A 22,596-nucleotide genomic window follows, 5' to 3' on the forward strand; every position below is an offset into this window, starting at 1 on the left:
AAGCACTTTGAATTAAAAGATATGATTATATACAGTATAACCCCTCTTAATGGTTACCCCTCTTTTATGGTCAAATAATTTCCCTTGTATAATAAAAGTGCATTTCAAACCCCTGATTAACCTTTTTACTGTCATGGGTGTATATATATGCTCTCTTTGTGTGTGATTGAGAAAGGGTGGAACTGGGCAGGGGGATAGTGTAAGGTTTGGTCGGCAGTTAAGGAGTTAATGGTCATTACTCTTTTAAAATTTTTTTTGTCCCACCAGAGTGTGTGCAAAAAAGAGGTTTTACTGTGTATGTATAAAACAGTATTCAAAGATATTTTCTTTCAGTGGTTTTGATTTCGTTTAATATTTTTCAACTTTGGGATTGAGTTGTGATCGCACCCGCTATGGCTCTCCCTGCATATACCTCTACATGTAGTCATGTGCTGCGTAATTCTATAGGCATATACAAAACCTGAAACTATTTTCATCCACTGTGAATGAAGCAATTTTTTATATCTGTAGAGTAACAATATTTTAAATTATTCTAATCTGTTTCACTCAGGTTTTTTGAAGAAAGTAATAGTATTTTGGAACAACGAGGTGACTCATTACATACTGCATCACAGCTGCAAATTCAGATTATGAATTTAGAAAAAGAGAAGGTGAGTTTTATGTGTGTTTCTTATGTGTCATTTGGCTTACGAAAACAATTTTTAAAATTGATTATACTTTATTAGGCTACACCTAATAAATAATAAAACAAAATTATAGGTTGCATTATCAGCTGAACTTCAGAAATACATGTCCAAGCAAGAGAATACAGAAGCAAAAGCTGACAAATATCGAATGTTGTATGATGATCTGAGCAAAAAATCAGCTATAGGTGATGGTTCTAGTGAAGAACAATGGATGAATGATACGTTGTCACACTTGAGAGAAAAATGTCTTAGTAAGATAATTTTCTTTTTAATTGGCATTTTGATTAAACAATGTCACATGTGCCAATATTTTTCACATTGATTCAACGTGTGTTTTATGTACTTTTCAATTGGACACAAAATTAAAAAAATTAGTTTCTTTAAAAAAAAATTGAATTGTGTTATATTTAGTTGGTTTTTTTTTTTGAGCAAGGCAGAATTTATTTTTCATGCATGAAGACACTAACAAACAGTATATTTATCATATAAAAAAAATGTATGCTATGTTGTCTGTGTCTCCAAAAGCAGTTAGTAAATCCCTGTTCCAGACTGCCACAAAGCTGGGCTGGAAGAGATAACGGGATAAGTCTGCCTGCAGACTTCTGGTGTTCATTAATTCAGTTAGTAAACCCTGTGGGCTCCAATAACGTAACTGCTCAAATTCTGTAAATTTTCATTATAAGCCTTTAATTCTCTGCCCATCAACCCTTAGCTCTAGTTATAATGTATTTAAAGTTGTTTGCAAAGAGTCCTCTTTTCTGGAAGAAATTCAAAGCTTTAAATTTTGAAAGGATTTGTGAAGAAAATGTTGTTCTATGGTACTTTGTTTAAGTACACCTTAAACCATAAAGATTGGTATTTTTAACCAAAGGTGAAGAAAAAATAGCTATTTGAATACACATACCTTACAGTTTAAGAAAAACTGTTATGATTTATTTATTGCATTTCAAATTGAATTGATTGTGAATTTTATAATAAAATTTTTTTTAACCTATTATATATTAGATAGCGATACTGTGATAGAAAACCTGCAAGATAGGCTGGAAGAAGTTATGCATTTGAATGATGAATTGACTCGGAAAGTGATGATGTTAGATGATGCAGCGAAATCTGCTAGAGAGTCTGAGCAACGTCTCAAAACACAGATGGTATTGATTCTAGTTTCCATTCAGGGATGATGATTATGCATGGGCATATGAAGTATTTATTCCTCTTAGATTTGATTAAAAAATTTCCACTCATATTTTGGTTGCAATGACATTAACCTACAATAATAATATAATTTATGAGGCAATCACCTTTGTAACATATATCCATAACTTGACATTTGACTTTTTTCCTAAATGATTTGTTTTGTGTGTGAACAGTTCTACACTGTACAGTGCACACCACTTAATGTAATCACATCTGGATTCAAAGTTTCTGATAACAATAACTATATCCAAAAGAAACCCAGAAGCCAATATGATAACCATATGTCCTGTTTGACTGAACAAGACATGAAAACGGAACAGATTCATTTTTCTTTTCCACGTAGCTAATTGTGAAACAGTTAAATCATGCCTCCCTCCCCCTTTAAGCTAAATCCTGTTTTTTTTTTTCTTCATTTAATCATTGTAAAGAGTTAAAAGGTGACTGCTTAATATTTCATTGCATTGTTGGTATACATGATAAATAAAATTTTATGATATACAAAACATAATTCATGCATGTATTGGGATACATTACAGTGGGATACGATTGTAAAATTTGTTATTATATTTTAGTCTGACTATATTCATCACACATACTAGACTCATTTGGAATTTTTGTCACACTGATCAAATTTGCCCATTACACTAGGGTATTATGCATAATCACATGCGAATGATAACATCTGTGGTGTATAATCGCAGATAAAGGTAATAAATTTTAAGTATTTATCAAATTTACCACTGGCATTTAGTTGTTATGCATAATCGCTGGTAAAAGTGATAATGTTTTTAGTATTTATCTAATTTACCAACAACACTTTGGTATTATGCAGATAAATTTATTCAGATAAATTTATTAAACTTACCAAGATGATTGGTAAGTATGCATAATAACCAATTTATCACATTTACCATAACATATACATTTTTACCTTATTATGTAACTCACTTTGTGTGGCTTGATAGATTGAGGTGTATCCAGTGGTACCATGCTATATAACATTTTTTGTTTAATTTTATCATGTCTCTGTAAATTGACAATAAATGTTTTATTAAAAATAGAATAAAACATGTATTAATATTATTTCCAATTACCAAAACTAATTAGTGTATAAAGTATTCAGATATCTTATATTAAGAACAACAGGCAATTTTATATTTTATATCAGTTGAGGATTATTGTTCAATTAATTTTCCTGTTTTAACTGAAGTGAATTTTGAAATTTATATTGGTGCAAACTTTTTATTGCAATGAATTCATTTTCCGTTTTCCTCCAAAGGAACAGAAAGCTTTGTCATCGGAAGAAGGGCTCACTGAAGCAAGGATGTGGAAAAAAAAGGTAATTTCGATTCCTTTGTGCTATTGTTTTATTTAGGATTATTTTCAGATATACTATAACTTATAACAATCTAATATTTAGTCAATTCAGTATTTTCATTTTCAAAGCATGTGATCTTCATAGTATACAGTGCGGTTATATAATGAGTTTTTTCCTGCCTGGAGGCCTTTAGATAGCTATCCAGTGACAATGTTTCTGAAACTATGAATTTAAGTATTTCAAACCATAATAGAGGAGATTTATGATGGATTAAATTTGCAACATCAGGCTGCTTTTTTTTATATTTTTAACTCATTGCAAAAAACTGGTTTCACACAGGATTTGAAAGACTGAAAATAAGCCAGTAATAAAACAATTTTTTCTGGCGAATAGCCAAGTTAGAATTAATGTATAGGTGAGTGAAAAAAGTTTTGTTTTTGTTGATATTTTATTTATTTTGTATGTTTTCTGTAATTTTTCTAGTATGAAGAAGTGTATAAGAATGCTCAACATTTAAAGGAGAAGTATGAAAGCCAAATCAGTTTCTTGACAGCAGAAGTTAAGAAGTTGTCAAACAGTGTATCTCTGCAAACATTAATGGGACAAAATATGCCTACAGACTACTTTGAGTCAGAGGTATTTTATGTTTCTTCATTTTATTTTTTAACCAAATTCTACCATTGTATGAATTATTCCTTCAAAGAAAAACTTGTATACCATGCTTTCATTTCTGGTGCACAGTCCTGATTTATCACAGCAGAGGCAGTTTTCTATCATTTTACTTTTGAAGAGATGGCTGTTTCAGAATTAACTCAATCAACTAGTATGACATGACATTCACATCCTTTCATGTTAGCTGTCTTGGAAGTTATGTGAAGATATAGAACTTTATGCATGCGTGTGATGTTCACATCAACGGAACTATAGGCCCGGTTCCAAAAGGATGTGAATGTCACATCATATGAGTTGATTGAGTGAAATCTGAGTGCAGTGTTTACACATAAGGTATTTAAATCAGAGTTTATTGCGCTAATTATTGTGGAACCTAACTGTGCATTTGTACAAGTTTAATGTATGTATGTGTGTGTGTTAAGGTGATGCCATCTATCTTCTCAAGAAAAACAATCAATGAATGGATATTCTTATGAGTACAGCTTAAATGTTGTGCGGTCCTGGAGTATTCTGGAAGGTTTTGGAGACCATACCTACAGAGGGACATAGACGTGGTTGGAAAAGGGGGGTGCAGAGAAGAGCTACACATGCTCTTGTGTATTGTCGGGGTATATGATCAAAGTGTTTAAAATTTTCAACAGGTAGGATAGGATGGACCATGAGTTATTAATACACTGTCAAGCAACTGCTTCGGCAAGGGGACATCAGTATCGTTTAGTAAGAAACAATTCCAAGTTGTGATGTTACAGGGAGTTTTTCTCCAGCAGGGTTGCTAATGAATGAAAGAGTTTACTTTAGGGGGTCTTGTGAATTCTAACACAATTGATACTTTTAAAAGGTATGTTAAACATATTGGGATAAATCGAGAAGCGCTCTCCGTACTTAGGTAAGGCAACCATAACCTTTTTTATGGACAGTGTAGTATATAGTATTATTAGTTTTTTCTTTCGTGAGATATGATTTATATTGGGTTGTTGAATTTTGGTTACATATTTGACATTAATATTTCTATAGGCATCGTTTTTCAGTCGCCTCATTAGGCATTTTGCCTGTTGTGGCCTTTGTATTTGTCTATTGCTCACTGTGGCAAGATTTGTTTAGCATTGGGCAGCCACCTGAAGAGTAGAGGTTGCTATTGTAAACTATCTGTCATCAATATACTATTGTAGTGATTTGGTTTTCATTTTCATGTGTATAAGTGGAAGTTTATAGACAACCAGAGTCTATTAATCTATGCTTCAGCCAAACAATCCTTATAAAATAATAAATGTTCTTTAATCTGCTACTACAGTCCAAAATTACATTCTTGTGGCGGTTGAACTTGTCAACCAGACCTCTCTCACCAAAATGGCATGCTTTTCTTTGAAAATTGATGTAAAAATTTAGCTAATATATTCATTAGGAAACTTACACTTATTGTTGAATAAGTTGAACATAATATGTATCATGAGCCTAGATTTACACAACTCAAAGTTTAATCTTGATATTTACAGTGTTTTCAGCTGCTATTGAGTTGAATGCTTAACTTATGTATTTGACAAATTATTTATTTTGTTTTCATTATTATTTGCATTTTATTTATTTTATGTATTTCGAATGAACAAGTGGGCTGCAAATCTGCAGTTTAAAATTGGTTACAAAGGTTATGAAAACACCTATGCCACAATTATAGGTTTAATTTGCATCATAAGAAAGATTAACACACGCTTACTATAGAGCCACAAGATTTTATCATGATTCAAACATAAAACATGATATCCCAGGTCAAAAATCTATCTACCTGATGTACCAATGTTTGTATTTTTAAGGTTTCAGGAATTTGAAATCCTCTAATCAATTCCAGTCAAAATCTTTCTGAAACTTTGATTTCTACTCATAAAGAAAATAGAAACACAACGTATGAGTTTTCACAGTCAAAACATTTAATGTCACCTATTTTTTACAGTCAAAACAAAAATCCAAATTAAACATTTTTCATATTAAGCATCTGATTCTGTTTCTTGATTACACCACATTCTTAATGTGTGATTTCCCCAATGAAGGAAGGGGATCTGTGTGCTTAATGTCCAAGCAAGTTCAGATAGTCCTAGTACATCCTTTCACCTAGAAGACAGCAAGTCGTTCTGGTCACCGTGAGAGATCCAGTTCAATGGAAGTTGTAGATCACAGGAAACCCCAAGGCATCATATCAGTCAATATTTTTATACCTAGACATTTTCTGAGCAAATGAGGGCAGATTCGTAAGAGGAACAGGGGTGACCAACTAGTCTGGACAATACCTAATTCTCATCAACATTTAACTAGTTCAAGATTCATCAATAATGAATGATTGCAGAGATCACCACACATTTGACTGTTCAAAAATCATGTTTTTGACGGTTCGAAAATTGTGTATTTTACACCAAAAAAAAAAAAAATACTAGAGGCTGTTTTTGAGGTAGAATGCATCTAATTATATTATGCCATATTATTATTTTATATGTTGGTCAAATGGTGATATTTTTGAAGTTTAATACAGTATTCTGTTGCCATGAAGCTGGGCTGAAAAAGATCTTGGCTATGGGATATGTCTGCAGCAGAGTTCTGGCTTTCATTCATGATACGATAAAGTAGTTCTAGAAACCCTCTCCTATAATATAGAAGAGGGTTCCTAGAACTACTTTATCGCATCATGAATATATTACTCATATATTACTTTAATATATTACTCATATATTACTTTAATATATTACTTTAATATATTACTTTAATATATTACTTTAATATATTACTCATATATTACTTCAATATATTACTCATTAATATATTACTTATATTGTAAGTAAATTGTAAATTAATATATTGATTAATATTTTTTTTCCTCATGTGCATCATGAGAATTAAACTTTCATGAACTGTAATATTTTACAATGTTTTCCAGGTTGAGAAATACAATATTTTCTGACTAACCTATCATTGTTTAAGTTCAGGGAGTTCTTAATGCCTGCTTTGCTCACTCAGAGCGGCAGCTATAGGCTTAGTTCTTTTGATTGCACCAATTTATATCCGACTGCACAAACACGCAAAGTATTCTGTATACCCTGACTTTTTTTAACAAGGAGTTATTGATGACCTTCTTTCATCTCAATAAAGATTTTTTTTATAAAACTTTATTTAATTACTGAAATTTATAGACTTTTCAGCAGTTATCGTAAATTAATGCACCAACAGTAAATAATGATACTTTTTTATTCATTTTCCATATAAACACAAAGATAAAGAAGGCTATGAATATAGTGTACAAGTTGTTACGCTCAGAAGTGAAGCAGGGTGAAAATTTTTCTGGAGCCGAAGTTCTTAAAATTTGCCTATCAGTTATACAGGTGATAATATCTATTGCCGAATAGAATTGAGTATTATCATGTTGTGTCTTCATTGATTTCGTTTTTCTGATTTCCTCTTACAAAATGTATATTTTTTCTTTTATTTAGAGGGTCACAATGTCATTTATCGAAAAAAATCAGCAGTTGTCTGAAAATCAGGATCGGTCTACACCTAGTCGCGAAGCATTGCGAATGGTGGAAAAATGTAAGTAAAGTCTCTATTTGAAAATTAACATAAGATTTAAGTAATTATATAGCAAATTGTTATTAAAATTATGAATTTTTAAGGATTGGAAATGAATCATCAAAAATACTTGTCACTTATTTTTGGCTGTTTTGCTAAAGTTGAAAAACTGAGCAAATCGAAATAAAATACAGCGAAACTTCAAGACAATGATACTCTATATAATGATAAATGCCTCTAAAACGATATATTTTCAACTCTTGTTTGGAAATGTGTGCGTCTAATGTTGAACTGCTGCCTCTAGATATAACAATAATCCCTTTATAGTGATATTTTTCTTGGTCCACAGAGTATCGTTATATTGAGATGTTGCTGTACAGTTGAACTTTGATTAATGAGCGTAACTCTTTCCATTAACATGCTTGTTATCCAGATCACTAATACATCAAATCAAACTTCTCCATAGGCCACAAAATAAAAATAAAAATCTCTAAAGTGCATATATGCATGCTACACTGCTACATCTTGTTTCATATTTTAAACATTCATACTTGCATGTGTGTTTATTTTGCTAGCGAGGCATGCTGGCCAGAGACTGTAGAGGAGAATATTACAATTTTACAATGTGTGCGTGGGTGAAAGCAAAAAACCATTGGCTAAGTTGTAATCACATGGAACTAAATAAAGATCAAATTTTTATCATAATTTGAATCACTGCTCATTAATGGAATCAAAATCCATTCATAATTTTTGCTCACTAACCGAAGTTCCACCTAACCTCTTTTTTTTTTTTCTTCAGAGAAGTTGCAGGATTGAGTGTTTCGTGATAGCTTGGCTAATGAATGCCTCAGCTCATGAATTGTTTGGCTAAGAATGTTTTTTTAATGATATATCTACCTCAAACCTTGACTAGCAGATTCAGCTCATGAACATTTTCGTTGATGCATATGCAAATATGAAACAGTCGCATTATGCTAGTCATCATCAGAATTACTGTCACTCAATCCTGATTAACTCATTTCCACTTCTAAATCTTTTTCTTTGTGTGTAAAATAAAAAAGATCCTCAGAGTGTCTCATCTTCCTGTGGATTCTCATTTGTCTAATTTTGAAGCTGTTAATTTTAGCCTTCAATCAGTTTTTGTCTTTTTAAAGTGCCCCTTGGTGTTTTAAAAACTTATCTTTAAATTTTAGGCTGTTTCTGGAAGGAATTAAACGATTTTCCATACAAATCTATAAGAAATCATGTTTTAACTGATAAACTTGATTCCAGAATGAATCAGCTTCATTAGCCAAAGTATCACTGTACTTGGAAAATAATTCTTTCTACCAGTTCATAGCTCTGTGGTGTAAAAGAACTTTCTCTCACTCTGTCAACTCTAAAACATTTTTTTTTTTTAATTAAATGTTGATCAGTGGCTTCATTATGGTCTATTGTTTTTATACCAAGTCTGTGGAGCTTCAGGGAAAATTTGGTACCAAACTGATTTATAACTTTCGAAACATTTTGAAAGTGCAGATCAGATATAAGTGTTCCAATACAGTGAAACTTCTACATATATATATAAACACTCCAGGAACCAGAGAAACATATTTATTGTTACATAGACGGAATATATTATCATGAAAAGTGCATAGGGACCAGAGAGTAATATCCTTACATAGGGGATTATTGTTATGTAGGATTTTCACTGTATTTGACCTAGCCATTTTAAATATTACATCATGTATTAGATTTACCATCATGCCCATCTGAGTTCAATTTTCTTTTTCTAGCCGATATGCCTGCAGGTGTTCCCAGAGAGGCAGCTGGCAAACAATTAGAGTATTCATCAACTCCTGAAACTTACCAAACACCTCCAAATGAAGTGTCCATGGAAAGTGTGCAAAGTGGTTCCGACGTCAGTATAAGTTCTGCTAGCCAGGTTGGAGGTCCTGCGATTGAAGATAGTGGTATGAGAGGTAATAGCTGTGATGAACCTACGGCACAATCTACTGAATTTGATGTTCAAGACAAGGAAAAAAATACAGATAACCAAGACCAAAATACAGATATTCAAGACAAAAAACCTGATGATCCAATTTATGAAAATAGTACAGATATTCAAGACAAAAAACCTGATGATCCAATCTATGAAAATAATACAGATATTCAAGACAAAAATAATGTTACTCAAGACAAAAATGCTGAAATTCAAGGCAAAAATACTGAAATTCAAGAGAAAAATACAGAAATTCAACGCAAAAAACACGATGATTCAACCTCTGAAAATAATGACAATTCTGGTCAGTTTTTAAAAAAAATTTCATTCTCAGATGTGGTGGTGGTTTAAAATTGGGCAAACCTGAATTATACCTGCATGAATAATGTTATAATTTTCAACTAATGACAACTAATTGAAGTTTTGATTCCGTGAATAACCTTTATATTTTAAAACCATTATTTCAAAACTTGTAACACTGGTGTGATACAATATTGACTTTCATTTTGGGTAAATTAACTCAAAAGCATTAGATAACGGAAATGATAAAAAATTAACAGGATACTTGGCATACCTTAGAATTTTCTCGATGCACTTTCAAATTAAATTTTACCAACAAAATTTTTTGACACTGGTTTGAAAGAAAAACTTGTATATGTATTTTAAAAAGTGGAAAAACTATATTGAACATTGAAGGACCGGACACACCCCGCTTCCCATCTCAAGGAGATATAAAACTACAAGTGTTTTTTCGAGGTTTCATAACCAACAGACTTTGTAAATACTAGATATACACAAACTATTTTTCAGGGTTTCATTACCTCATAACTTTTGAATACAAATCATATTGAAAAAATGATAACAGTACTTTAAAGTAAAACTAAGAAATTTCTAATAATTACTAGCTATAATGCCCGGCACTGCCCAATTTTTCTCCATATAACTGGGAGTGCTGAAGAAATTGCAAACCATTGGAATAAGCATGTTTGAAACGTATTGTTTGGAAATCACTGCAACCAAAAGTGATTGTTCAGGCTTATAAACGAGTTACCTGACAGTTTTCAGCCCATTTCGGGCATTTTCCTGGCTCTGACAAACTTCTGAAGTAGCCTATCATCAGTGCCATATTTACAAGGGGCCTATAGAGTCTGAGGTCGAGGTTCGTGAACAAACACTTGTTCAGTGCTGGAGATGAGGGGACAACATCGTCACCCTTAAGCTTGCAATGGATAAGGGATTCGTTCTTAATTTTGCTGCATGAGATTGTTGCAATCTTCCCACAGTTCATGTGCTCAACAGAATTTCTAGAATTTAAGAACAGCTGCTTTCTTTGAGAAAGATGTTTGAAGAAACAAGCCAGAGAAAGTCTCGTAACAATTCCAGTGAGTCTTCTGCATGGGAGTTAACTCGTATTCCTCCATCGGTTAGTAGGAGTACTACCGTTCCCCCTTGCTAAGAAGCAAAGAGGCCGAGAATATTGTCTTACACAACTGTGAAAATCAAGACAAAAGAGGAAAGAGCGTGGATCTTCCTTCCATCTACACTAAAAGAGGAATCTGACCCTACTGTACCTCAGCTAGTCAACATGCCCCCCCCCCCCCCACTTTCCTCTGGAGGTTGAACTTCCGACTGAGGAAGAACAAGATAAAGCTCCCTTTATGGAACAAAGAAAGAGTAGTCAAGAAAATTGAACTAGAATGAGAGAAGGGTGGTTAAATTTATGTAGCCAAATTTTGTCTAAAATTAGATTTGTGTGGGGAACATACATAGACTTAAAATCAATCTTATATGTATAGAGTTATATAGTTTTTTACGTAGCTACCTTTTTTGTGGCATATAGTAGAGAGAATGCTATACAATTTCCTTCAAATGTTTTTCTATCATTTTGCTGCGTAACAGTTTGGATTAAAATTCTGTGATCCAGTTCACTAAGTTAGAATACACTGTGGTCTTTTAGACATTGTCCTTGACAAGACCTTCACAAGAAAAAGTCAGGTGGTACGATAGCTGTTATTTTAGAGGAATCAGTGCATTTAGTATATAACTTATGTATTCTCTTCAGCAATGGCTATTTTTAATTTTGATATAACTTTCCACTATGCAAAATGTTGTTATAATTACATAGATAAAAGAATTTTGAGTTGTATCCTTACAATTGAGTAATTATTTTTCCTCATGATTTTTTAATTCATTATGAGGTAAAATGAAACCCTGGCAATAAATTATGTATACCCTGTATTTGTATTACAGTTATCTGGCAGCTGAGTAATTAGCTCACCATTTATGGTCCTATTAGGTCTTGATTCAAATCTCAGTGGGTAGACATGAACACAGTCGTTCCTAAAATTGATTTCCAGCTCATAAGTCTGATAAATATTGTATAGATATATACCATTGGACCCTGATATAATGGCTCGCATTTGCGCCTTGAAGTTGGGAACCACAGAAAACCAACTTCAGCCGACCAAATTCCCTGATTGAATGCAGTTTTCTCAAATTCTGACAAAAATAAAAGTTAAACCCCTATTTAACAAATAAGAATCCTTGATGTAACAACTTTAATTTTTTCTTGTTTCTCATCTCTCAAAACCCCAATCCAACGATTTGACTTCAGCTGTTATTTAGAGACAAACAAAACAAAAAAAAGGTAGGGAAGTAGGAATGTGTCCCCTTTTGAATAAAGAAGGCAATAAACTCATTTAGAGTGTACATGAGAAGTATGTTTCAGTGACTAGTTGGTGTAAACTAATACTGTAAAACATTGTGCTGTTCATGTTTAGATTTCAGTAAAGAAGTAAGAAGAGTTACTCCCAGTTTGTGCTCTTTCTTCACAAGCAAAGAATTTTGTCATCTGAAGAGAAAACATTTTTTGGTTAGGCAAAACAAAAGACAATTTCGATCGAATTTGATAAAAATGTTGGATGTAACAAACAAACTTCTATCAAGCAATTTTTAAATGCTTTTAATTTTTAAAAACATTTTTTTAACATTTTTAAATGTTTTTTTTTAATTGTTATCAGAAATAAGCTGTAACAGCAATCAGCTTTTGAAATTTTCCGTTTTGAGTGTGTTTACGCTTCTGATCAATTTGACCAGGATTTAATGATTTCTTCAATTTAATGAAAAAATTTTTGGTTTCTTCTGATTCGTTAAATCAGGGTTCAACATTAATCAACTTATAAGATGTTAAATGTCCACTTCCTGTTTCAAATCAAATTCTTCGAATTATTCCAAATTACAACTATCAATTTTATAGTACTTTTTGAAATGTAGTGTTTTTTAAAAACTATTATGCATATTTGATTTCTTGTGTATTAATAATGGATACGTGGACAGTTGAATCTTGTTGATGCAGAATTTTGCTTAGTGAGGAAAAAACACTAATGTGATTTGTCTCGTTCAGTGTCATATTATATTCCAAATTTTGTTGATTGAAAGTTGTTTTGGTGGCTGTCTCATACTTCTCATTCCTAAATGATATTTTACCACAATTTTGTTCCTTGAGTGATTAAAACTCTTGAAACATCACTTGCAGCAGGAGCACCTTAACTGATGTCTCACGATCTGTGTTTATCATTACAGGTGATTTTGAAAATGCTGCCATTGCCAGAAAGGAAGATACTGGTTCAAAAACGCCAGATGTGAGATTTATTTATTTGTTTATTTTTTACAGTAACTTAGAGAATAATGGTGTTTAAATTTATATGGCATGGCTTTTTTATTTTCTTTCATTCATGCATGTATGCATGAAAAACATTGCTCGTAGCATTCGTGCATGAACAGATGAATAGTGGTTTTTTGGTTTTTTTGCAAATTTAATAGCATTTTGAAAGTAATTGAGCAAATTTGGAAAAAATTGGCTTTAATATGCTTTGAATTGTCAGAAATTTCTCTTAATTTTTTTTTTCAAAATCAAAAATATGAACAAATATAAATTGTTTTAGACAAATGTTAATTTATCCCCCCCCCCCTCCTTGTTATGATCCTATCTTGTTGCTTTTCTGAATGTTATCTAAACCGATGTTTTGAGCTGATAAAATTGAGTACTGAATATATTAGGCACATTAAATAATAATGTGTAACACAATAGTTCCGAACCTTTTTCTTAGCTGATACCAATATCAGAGCTAGAGTTCTTAATCGTGCTGTCTTCATTTCACAACCAGAAATTATTTCTGACTATTTTGAGAAAACAACAACGTACATAGCACCATTTCGTATAGCAAATTTGTTGTCTCTAGTAACATATAATTCTAAAGAAAAATCAATTATATATTTGCATTCTTCTTAATGAGTCCTAATTTAACGAGTCATCTGGCTATAACTGAATAGGATGTCGTGGCCATACGTAACAGTGGTGCCTATGATGGAATAGCACATCATGCCAATTTCAGTCTATTCCTCATGATACGAGAGAATAATTCATCATACTGCGCTGCTGCCACCTGCGCAGGCATCTTTATACCTTAGTCTAGCCAGTATGGCTTAACAACAGTAAAATTTTCAAACATTACACTTCACTCATAGTTTGAAAAATATGTGGTAGATGGCAGCAGCATAACAGGCATTACACAAAAACAAGCTTCACATTAGGTTCACGACACGGACATGCACATTCCAGCATGTACCAATTCGTTAGAAGTTCCGCAGAGGAATATGAACAAGGTACATGTGCAGTTTAGTAGTCGAGCCAGTAGATGGAGTTGAACAATCATATTTCAAGAAATATTTTTCCTGCTTTCATTTTCTCGAACAACCCATGCTGTTATTTTATATAATTAATAATTCCTCTACCTCTATTTAGAAAACTAATTGGTAGTTACATCATTATTATTTTGCACAAACAGCAAAGAACATGACAAACTTAGTGTTAATCTATTTATAAAAAATTTTAATCAAAAAATATATTTCACTAGCTATCAGGGCTGGACAAATCTCAGGTGCCAGGTCGCTATGGCGACTAAAAAATTGGTATTGGTGCCTAAAATGTTGTTTGTGTAGTTACTAAATTGCAGGCTTAAAGCAGCACAAAATGTTTTGAATTTGTAGCAGCATATCTACCAACATGAAATCTGGTCAATGCCCTGGGAAAAGTCAAAAGATGCATTATTTCTAACCTTTTTCGTCTGGTAAAAAAAATTTTCTGTTGCCTAGATTATTTTTGCGATTTGTCCAGCTTTGCTAGCTATAATACCTGGCAACTCTGTGCTACCCGGGTTTTTTCATATACTGGGAGCATCGAAGAAATGACAAACCATTACAAAGGGATAAACATACCTGAAACACATTGTTTGAGATCACTGTAACCAAAGTGAACATTCCAAAAATCAATATTGAGGTTTATAAACCATTGTTGCCCAACAGTTTTTCACCCATTTCAATTTTTGCCTAGCTTTGACAAACTTTTAATTGTTTGATCTGGGTCTTGTTTGGTACACATGCGAAATTTGGCAATGATCAGTTTAAAATTGCTCATTTGTAGAGAGAACAGACACACATACTCACAAACAAAAACAATTTTATGTATATAGATTAGCTTCAAACTAAAACAAAGAAAATTTTTCGTGCATCTTCATTAAAAAGGGCACCAGGGGGTAGCACACAGAGAAATTAATTGGCCAGATGACTGGTTAAAGAAATGTATATGTATATAATTGTGATAAATGTGTGTAATTGCCAATCATCTGTGATTTTTGTCGTGATGTTTGTTCTTCCTTGTCTCTGTGAGTTCAACTCTATTCTTTTAACTCTAACTTATGTACTAACTCTCTTTAGAAAAATCAACATGACTCGCTTACAGAAGGTGCAGGTGAATCTGCTGGGGTTCTTTAGATAGACTGATTGCACATGAAGGTACTACGCATGAAGTGCCAAAATTTCTTTCTTGACTTTCATAAGTGTTGCTTGGCTTTGCATATCTATCCTGGAATGCTTCATCCCTTTCACCATTAGAGTATGATCGCTTCTTTCGAGAAATCGGAATTGGTGTGAAGCAGTTTTTTTGTTTTCAGTGTACTAATCTTTGATATCTGGAGTTGTTTCTGGAGTTTTAGTTTGGGTGTCTGTGTAGCCATTTTTACTATTCATTGGATAGGGTTACTATTCAGTTTTAGTCGCAGTTAGTGTGTGTGTGTGTTTTCACAATAACTAGAACAGGCAGGGGTTATAGAGTTGCTCTTTGTTCTGTTATGAGCAGTATTGGAGCATGATGGATACTTGCTTCATACAGAGTTTGATCTGTGCAGTATTAGATTTTCAGCGTTTCTTAACTTGGGCGTTATTCCTATAGGAGGAGACTCAATACAGTGGGAATAACCTTGTTTATGACTTTGTCAGAAAAATAATTTGTATATTCATAACCAAGTAATTTTAGGATAGTGCCATACTGCTGTTTGAAGCTTGCTTGAAATGGGTTGGTGCCCTATACACAACAAGTACAGACTTCGACTTGAAAATCATGTTGGGCAGTGCAGTTCTAAAATTTTTGTCACTTGTGACTCTCTTGACCTAGTCAACACTCATCCATGGCTGCCTAGAATAGTCTAACAAAGTACTGCTTCAGAGCATCGAACATATATGCATTAATATTACCATTTCATTTCATTCCGTGCACCGCCCAGGCTCTATCGACCATTGTCAATTTTAGCCATTGCCCGGATGAGGGGGCTGGGCGATGTCGGGTGCTTTATTAATATTACCAGCTAACCGTGACATCCCTAGGAGCTGTGTGACACACTTTGGGTGTCACTGCATTAGGACTTTCCCCGATGCATCCCATCTTTGTAGCCGTTAATCAGTTCACTCATTATAAAGCTAGTTTGCAACAATAATAATTACTACAGAAAGTTCTTTGACCAAGAAAATGTGTTTGGTTTATCGGGCATGCCAGTATAATTTTTATTCTTTTTATCAAACCTTCAGTTTCTATGTGCATCGTGTTTGTGCTGAACTATTTTCATGTGGGAAAAACTTATTTTAATCACGAGATCATTACATGTGTGCCAGGGTGAAATTTCAGAACTAAAGGGTTTCACAACTGCATCTTGTGACTGTTACATTAATTGTCATTAAATTGATTTATTGAATGGGAAGAATTCAATCCTTGAAATTGCATGATTTCATAGATCATTGAACCAATCTTGCTTGCTTATTTTTATTTTTTTTTTATGCAAAATAACAAACATTCCTTTTTTGCTTTGCTTGTTTTTTTCACACCCGTTTCTTATGCATTAGTATTATTTTTCTTTCTTCTAAAAGCATTTTCCATTCCTCTCTGCGGTGATTTTTCTTTTTCTAGAGCATGTTGATGGACTCATTCGTACAATTCATCACTGATACTCTCCGTGACTTGGACAGTTCTGGTATATACTCTATGAAATATTTGGCATTTGCTTTGCTTGTAATGCTGCTTCTGTATGCTGGGTCTCTCTTGCATGGTTAGTGCATGCATGTGATATAAACATGTACTCTATAATTTACATGAAATACGTGAGGTAGATTAAAAAAAAAAAGAAACAATGAGAATTTAAATTAAGATATATATATAGCCATAAGACAGTATTACCTGATTCTGAATATTATGATTAATATTCCCTCCCCCTTCATGCCAGAAGCCTGAATGTGTAAATTTTCCCCTTTTTTATTAGCTAGTTGGATACCTTATTTTGGTGTCTAAGTTTTGCCTGAAATGGAATGTGTATCCCTATTGAAACACATGTTATCAAACATTTTAGAAAAATAACTTCCGTATAGTAACATGGGTGGAGTAAACATTCAAATGCCATTTCCCATGTTAATTTCTTTTTCGAGAGCATTACACATTCGTGTTTCTTCAGGGAGACGTTATTATATAACATTCCATGGCTGGTCCATAGCATTAAAATGATAGTTTTGTGAGGTATATAGTACAATCTATTGCATTGCCCTATTAATCATTTTATATTGGAAAAATTGAAGCCGCTGTTTGGTCAGTACACACCTTTCACTGTGCGTATCCAAGTTTAAAATCTACATATAGTTGCTAACTTTAAAAAATTAGAATTAGGAAGGCTTTTGAGCAGATCCAAATTTTGTACAAAAATAAATATATAAAAGGGATTTTTGGAAGAAAAAAGTAGGGATTTTTTTTTTCATAAAAGCAAAATTGTAGGAACTTTTCCCCTTTGCCAAAATGTGACATTGTGTGAGCCAATCAGCACCTAGTTGCTAATTATTTCCCACCAGTATTCCCTCTCATCACTTTCTTAAATCAAATCGCACCAACAAGAAATCGACCAGGTATTATAGTTGTAGAGTCCAAATACCGGCGCTGCCAGGGTTTTCTCTATATACTGGGAACATAAGTGAAGTGCAAACCATTGTAAAGACATAAACATGTCTTAAGCTCATTGTTTGGGAACCATAGTAACCAAAGTAAATATTCCAAGAGTCATTGTTGAGGCTTACAAACCATTGTTGCCAGACAGTTTTTCACCCATTTTGGGCATTTGCCCAGATTTGACAAACTTTTAAAGTAGCCCATCATTCAAGTCTGGTCTTGTTTGGTATATATGCAAAATTTATAGTAAAGAATCAGTTTGAAATTGTAGATTTGTATAGAGAACACACACAACACAGTGATTCCCCTTGTCATATTTTACTGGCGTATCGTTGATCCTAAAGGTGTACTTCCAATTAGAAAAATGATCAGAATAATGTGTAGAACACAGATACGTCATTCGTGTCACAAAGTTTTTAAATTATAAGTTAAAGTTAATAAAAATTAAGTTAAAGTTAATAAAAATTAAGTTAGTTATTAAAATATGAAATTTTATACGGTCCCCAACCTCTAACCTCCAATTAGAATCGTTTTGCTGTCTCTCCCGAGGCAAACAAAGAAAATTCCACTTTTTCCAAGTCCAATATTCGCTGAGATATTTGAACTCAAAAATCAAAGAAGAACTTGGAAAAGAACAGCATAAACGAGGGAAAGAACCATGTTATACATTAGTTTATGCTGTTCTTTCCCAACTTTTGTCCGGTTTTTGAGTTCAAATATCTCAGTGAATATTGCACTTTGAAATGTTGAATTTTTTTGTTGGCACCAGGAGAGACAGGGCAACAACTTTCTAATTGGAAGTTAGAGAGGACAGGGGCTATATAAAGATGTTTATATTTTTAAATAACTATACAACCACTTTAGTACATGAATATGTGTGTTACTTACAAAGCGAACTTGCTGGCTCAGTTGTCGCGGCCAATGTCCAAAATTTGGGCTTTCGCCCTTTCTATCGAACCCTATGATTCAAGATTATCGCCACATTGGTGTATTTTTTTGTGTGATAATTATGGTCATTTATAATTAACTATAGCTTACCATAATAATTATGGTTAGCTACGTAAACCTAACAATCAAAGGAATTGGAATATTGATATGTGAGACCTGGTGAAAGCCAGAAATTCAGACATTTGCCGGGTCAACTGGATCATTCAGTTCGTGAATTGGCCGATTTCAGGCTTTATCACTAACATGTATATGAATATAGATTTGAGGTATACATGTTATGTGGATACTTGTAGTATTCGGAAGTAGTAATTTAGTAATTGGAAGTATGCCTCTTCTATCAACGATTTGCCGTAAAATGTGGCAAGGGAAATTATGGAATCATCTTGTATGTAGATTTTAAGATATCAATTTATAAGGTGCAACAGAAACGAGGCAGGGCGAGTTTTGTAAGGGTAACCACAATTTTATTGGTTCTGTTATTGCTCTCACTTGTGTGATTACAAACTTGATGACATTGACGAGCAAGGTATAATTGTACGTTTTGTCTCATTGTTGGCTTCTTTTTATTCTACATCACGTGTTTATAAGTTTCAGAACAAAAGAAAGAACTTTGACAATAATTTTCATTCAAAATTTAATATTTTTATGCAGTTGGTATAGAAGCAGCAAGAACCACCAAAATATTTCCCAGTCATTTGCTCAGTATATGGAATGGAAGTTTTTTAAGATTCAGTGTAAAAAAAACTCCAGACAGAGTCACAGAGCTCGAGGTCCTTGAAAAATCCTGAGGCTGATTGGGGGTGGAAAAACCAGTTTTCACAGTGACTCTGATCATTAAAAAAAAAAAAAAAAGGCATAAGCGACAGCTGTTGGCTAATAAATGAATGTCAAGTTCAAACCAGTGAATGGTAATACAGACAAACTGAGTTATAACAAATGTTTTATCCAATCTTATAAGAGACACTTCTATTGTTATAGGCATCTTTTTTTTTCAGCCACCTCATTGGGCATTTTGCCTGTTGTGGCCTTGTATTTGTAGAGGATGGTACCAAAAAGAAAAAAAGTCACCAGTGATGTTTCATAGGCACCAAACATTTCCCTGCCAAAATCATTCCAAAATAGTGTATTTGATTTGTCTGGGATCCCCTTTCCCTGCTAGCAGACAGGCTGACGTAATTTCCAATAATTTTGTTCAGACTTTAATTCAGCTATCATACTTTAAAAAAATTAGGCTCTAATGTCAGGTATTTAGTTGCCATGGTGATCTAGCACCTGGGGGTTTGTCAATCCTGTTATATTTGGAGGTTTATGATAATCCGGGCTCAACTTTTCTGGAAAGGGGTGGGGGGGGGGGTGTTTTATTGCAGTATCAATCAAATCAAGGGTAAACATCACCATGTTGGTGCTTCCATGAACAATTGATCAGTGTCATGATTTAATAATACTCTCTTTTTCTAAAAAATCAAACACAGATCTACCCAAATTTATTGTGCCTACAGCCCCTCCTTAATTTATATAATTACATTTTTTGATGCCTTTCTGGAAATCCACTGTTTCTAACTTATAGCTAATGGTTAAAAGTTGTGGTTCAGTTTGTAGGCATCTTTAACTTAGTGCTCTTGAATCACTCAAGAATGCTCTGTCTGCACCCCCCCCCCCCCAAAGGGTGGTATTGCAGATTTCAAGGACCTTGTGCAAACCTTAGTGGAATAAAAATGCAGGTTTTACATAATGCGTTTTGATTCCTACAATCGAGGAGGCTTCCCAGTCAGTTGAATTATAAATTAATTGCTTAATTCTTTGAATCAACAATTTTGTGTACCTAATGTTTGATTGTTATATATTTTTGAGTGCAATTTATTTTTTCCATTGGCTTATTTGACTCATTTATCTTTTTTTTCCAATCGTTTAACCCTGCACAGATTTGGAGGCCTCAGCCTCCTCCTCTGCCACTATTCAGTGATGAAGAAGAAGACGAAGATGATTGGTTGAAATAGTGATTTTTTTTCGCCTTTTGATTTGATCATTCCTCTCCAAATCTACTGCACAGAAAGATCTTGTATAATATAGACATCGAACTATGCTCACGAATTTTCGATTAGATTACAGAGAAAAGAATTATATTATTTATATATATAAACGTAACTGCGCATAAAATGTTCTCGTCTAATATATTGCTTCTGACTATATACATCAGATATTAAAATTTTTTTATAAGAAAGATTACGTGATCTTTTTCAATGTAAAATACAGTATGTGTATCCTTGACAAAGGGAAAGAAAAGTAGAGAGAATCTCACTTAATTTACGTTTTGTATTCGAGTGCATCAGGGTCACAAAACCGTGTATTTTTAACCTTAAGCAATGTAAGCACAAATCATTAAATGCCCCATGAAATATCATAGCTTTTTTTAATGGAGTAGGCTTTCTCTCAATTTTCAACAGATACAAACTAAGGGGAGTATAAGTGTTCCATTAACAAATCACTTCATGTACAAGCTTATGGCAAGAAATTTGGATTATCTTTATTTGGCGATAAATCTGGTAACCTGTCCATTAAGTGATCTGTAAATGTGTCGTATGTCACTTTTAAATGTTCTGAGGTGAATTTAATTGTGCAACGGGTTGCTTAAGTGATGTGGAACTGCATCGGGAGTCACTTGACCACTTTATGATCAAGGGCGCAACATTGCATCCAAAATGGCAGTGAAATAAATTCAAACAAGTTGTTTCCTATCTCATCGTCATGAATCTTTTTTGTAACATATTTTTTCTCTTCATTTTTTCTATACTCTGATAGTTGATTCTCCCCCCCCCCCCACATGATGTATATACACATATAAGGGTGAAAGAACAGGTAAGATGAGGGAAAAGAGAAATCCCCACTTCATACCTACTCTTGCCTGTTTTACTTGTTCTTTTCTTCCATTTCCTTCCTTTTTCTAATGTGCGGTTCGGTTAGGACAATGTTTTATTTATTGCCGATTAACTCACATTTTTCAAAATTCAAGGGAAAAAGTGAAAAGAAACACGAATGTTCTTCACTTATTAATTCCAGCACAAAAAATTGACTTATCACGGGTCCTTCTGTAGTAAATTTTAGCATGAAAAAAAAATCATGGTAATTGTCCCAGGTACAGTCAGCCCTACCCTTGTGGAGGAAGGGCATGCTCACGACAGTATCGACTCTAAGCATAGCATGCTAATAACAAGAGGTTCGACATCAGAAAACTGCAAAATATTTTTGGTGAAAAAAACTTTCGCAACGTGAATTTTACAGAACACATTTTTTGTGTGAAGGGAGAGTTAAAAATTGAGGCGTCAAAATATCAGTATGATTTAGTTTTCAAAGAATTAAAAACCATTCTTCTCATCCTTTAAATTTACCAGAAAAATCACTCAAAACGTTTCAATTTTTTATTCCCATCTTGCACCCCCCCCCCCCCAATTACAAACCACTGGTTTATGAATTGTTTTCATTTGTTTTCTAAACAGATGGCAGCATGCATCTCCCCAAAGCACAATGTTTTTCATTGTTCTGCAACGACCCATCGGCTAACTGGAAATGTTCTGCAGTAAAAATTTCCATAATTGTGTTTTTTACATTTTTCCTAAGAATTCTTCTAGGTTGTTCTGTAGTAGCACTGATTGTTCAGCGACGTCACCGATTTTTGCATATTTTACTTTGGAGGTGAGTGCTATTTTCCTGTTTGTGAACTTCATTAATAAAGTTCTCAAATTTCTGGATAAATGGCAGCAAAAGCTGCAGTATTTCGGCACAGATTTCAAATTGTATTAGTACTAGGTTGACGATTACCCAGAAAAACGTATAAGCATTTCGAATCTCAAATATGGTAAAAACAATTCTAACCAAAAAATTATGCCAAAGGTGAACGAAACCACAAATTACAACGGAAATTTGAACAATAGCCAAA

At 33.4% G+C, this 22,596-nt stretch overlaps 1 protein-coding gene across 6 annotated transcripts in view; it reads left to right on the forward strand.

Annotated features, from left to right (window-relative positions):
* Window positions 1–20,881, forward strand: part of LOC149069938 (FK506-binding protein 15-like) — a 44,323-nt gene extending 23,442 nt beyond the window's left edge. The window contains exons 19-29 of one of the 6 annotated variants that reach the window (XM_089249976.1): window positions 551–650; window positions 760–937; window positions 1,692–1,834; window positions 3,160–3,219; window positions 3,682–3,834; window positions 7,125–7,232; window positions 7,341–7,437; window positions 9,192–9,377; window positions 12,980–13,038; window positions 15,173–15,250; window positions 20,585–20,881. In XM_089249976.1, the coding sequence (XP_089106102.1) occupies window positions 551–650; window positions 760–937; window positions 1,692–1,834; window positions 3,160–3,219; window positions 3,682–3,834; window positions 7,125–7,232; window positions 7,341–7,437; window positions 9,192–9,377; window positions 12,980–13,038; window positions 15,173–15,229 (1,141 nt within the window). In that variant the 3' untranslated portion in view covers window positions 15,230–15,250; window positions 20,585–20,881. Of the gene's footprint in view, window positions 1–550; window positions 651–759; window positions 938–1,691; window positions 1,835–3,159; window positions 3,220–3,681; window positions 3,835–7,124; window positions 7,233–7,340; window positions 7,438–9,191; window positions 9,702–12,979; window positions 13,039–15,172; window positions 15,251–16,694; window positions 16,834–20,584 lie in introns of all 6 variants that reach the window. The other 5 variants (XM_089249970.1, XM_089249974.1, XM_089249972.1 and 2 more) reach the window with 5 other exon arrangements.
* Window positions 20,882–22,596: the final 1,715 nt, after the last annotated feature.

The sequence above is a fragment of the Pholcus phalangioides genome, unplaced genomic scaffold, assembly GCF_987345545.1.
Source record: "Pholcus phalangioides strain wild (caught in Gottingen) unplaced genomic scaffold, Ppha-v1.0 ptg000022l_1, whole genome shotgun sequence".
NCBI lineage: Eukaryota > Metazoa > Arthropoda > Arachnida > Araneae > Pholcidae > Pholcus > Pholcus phalangioides.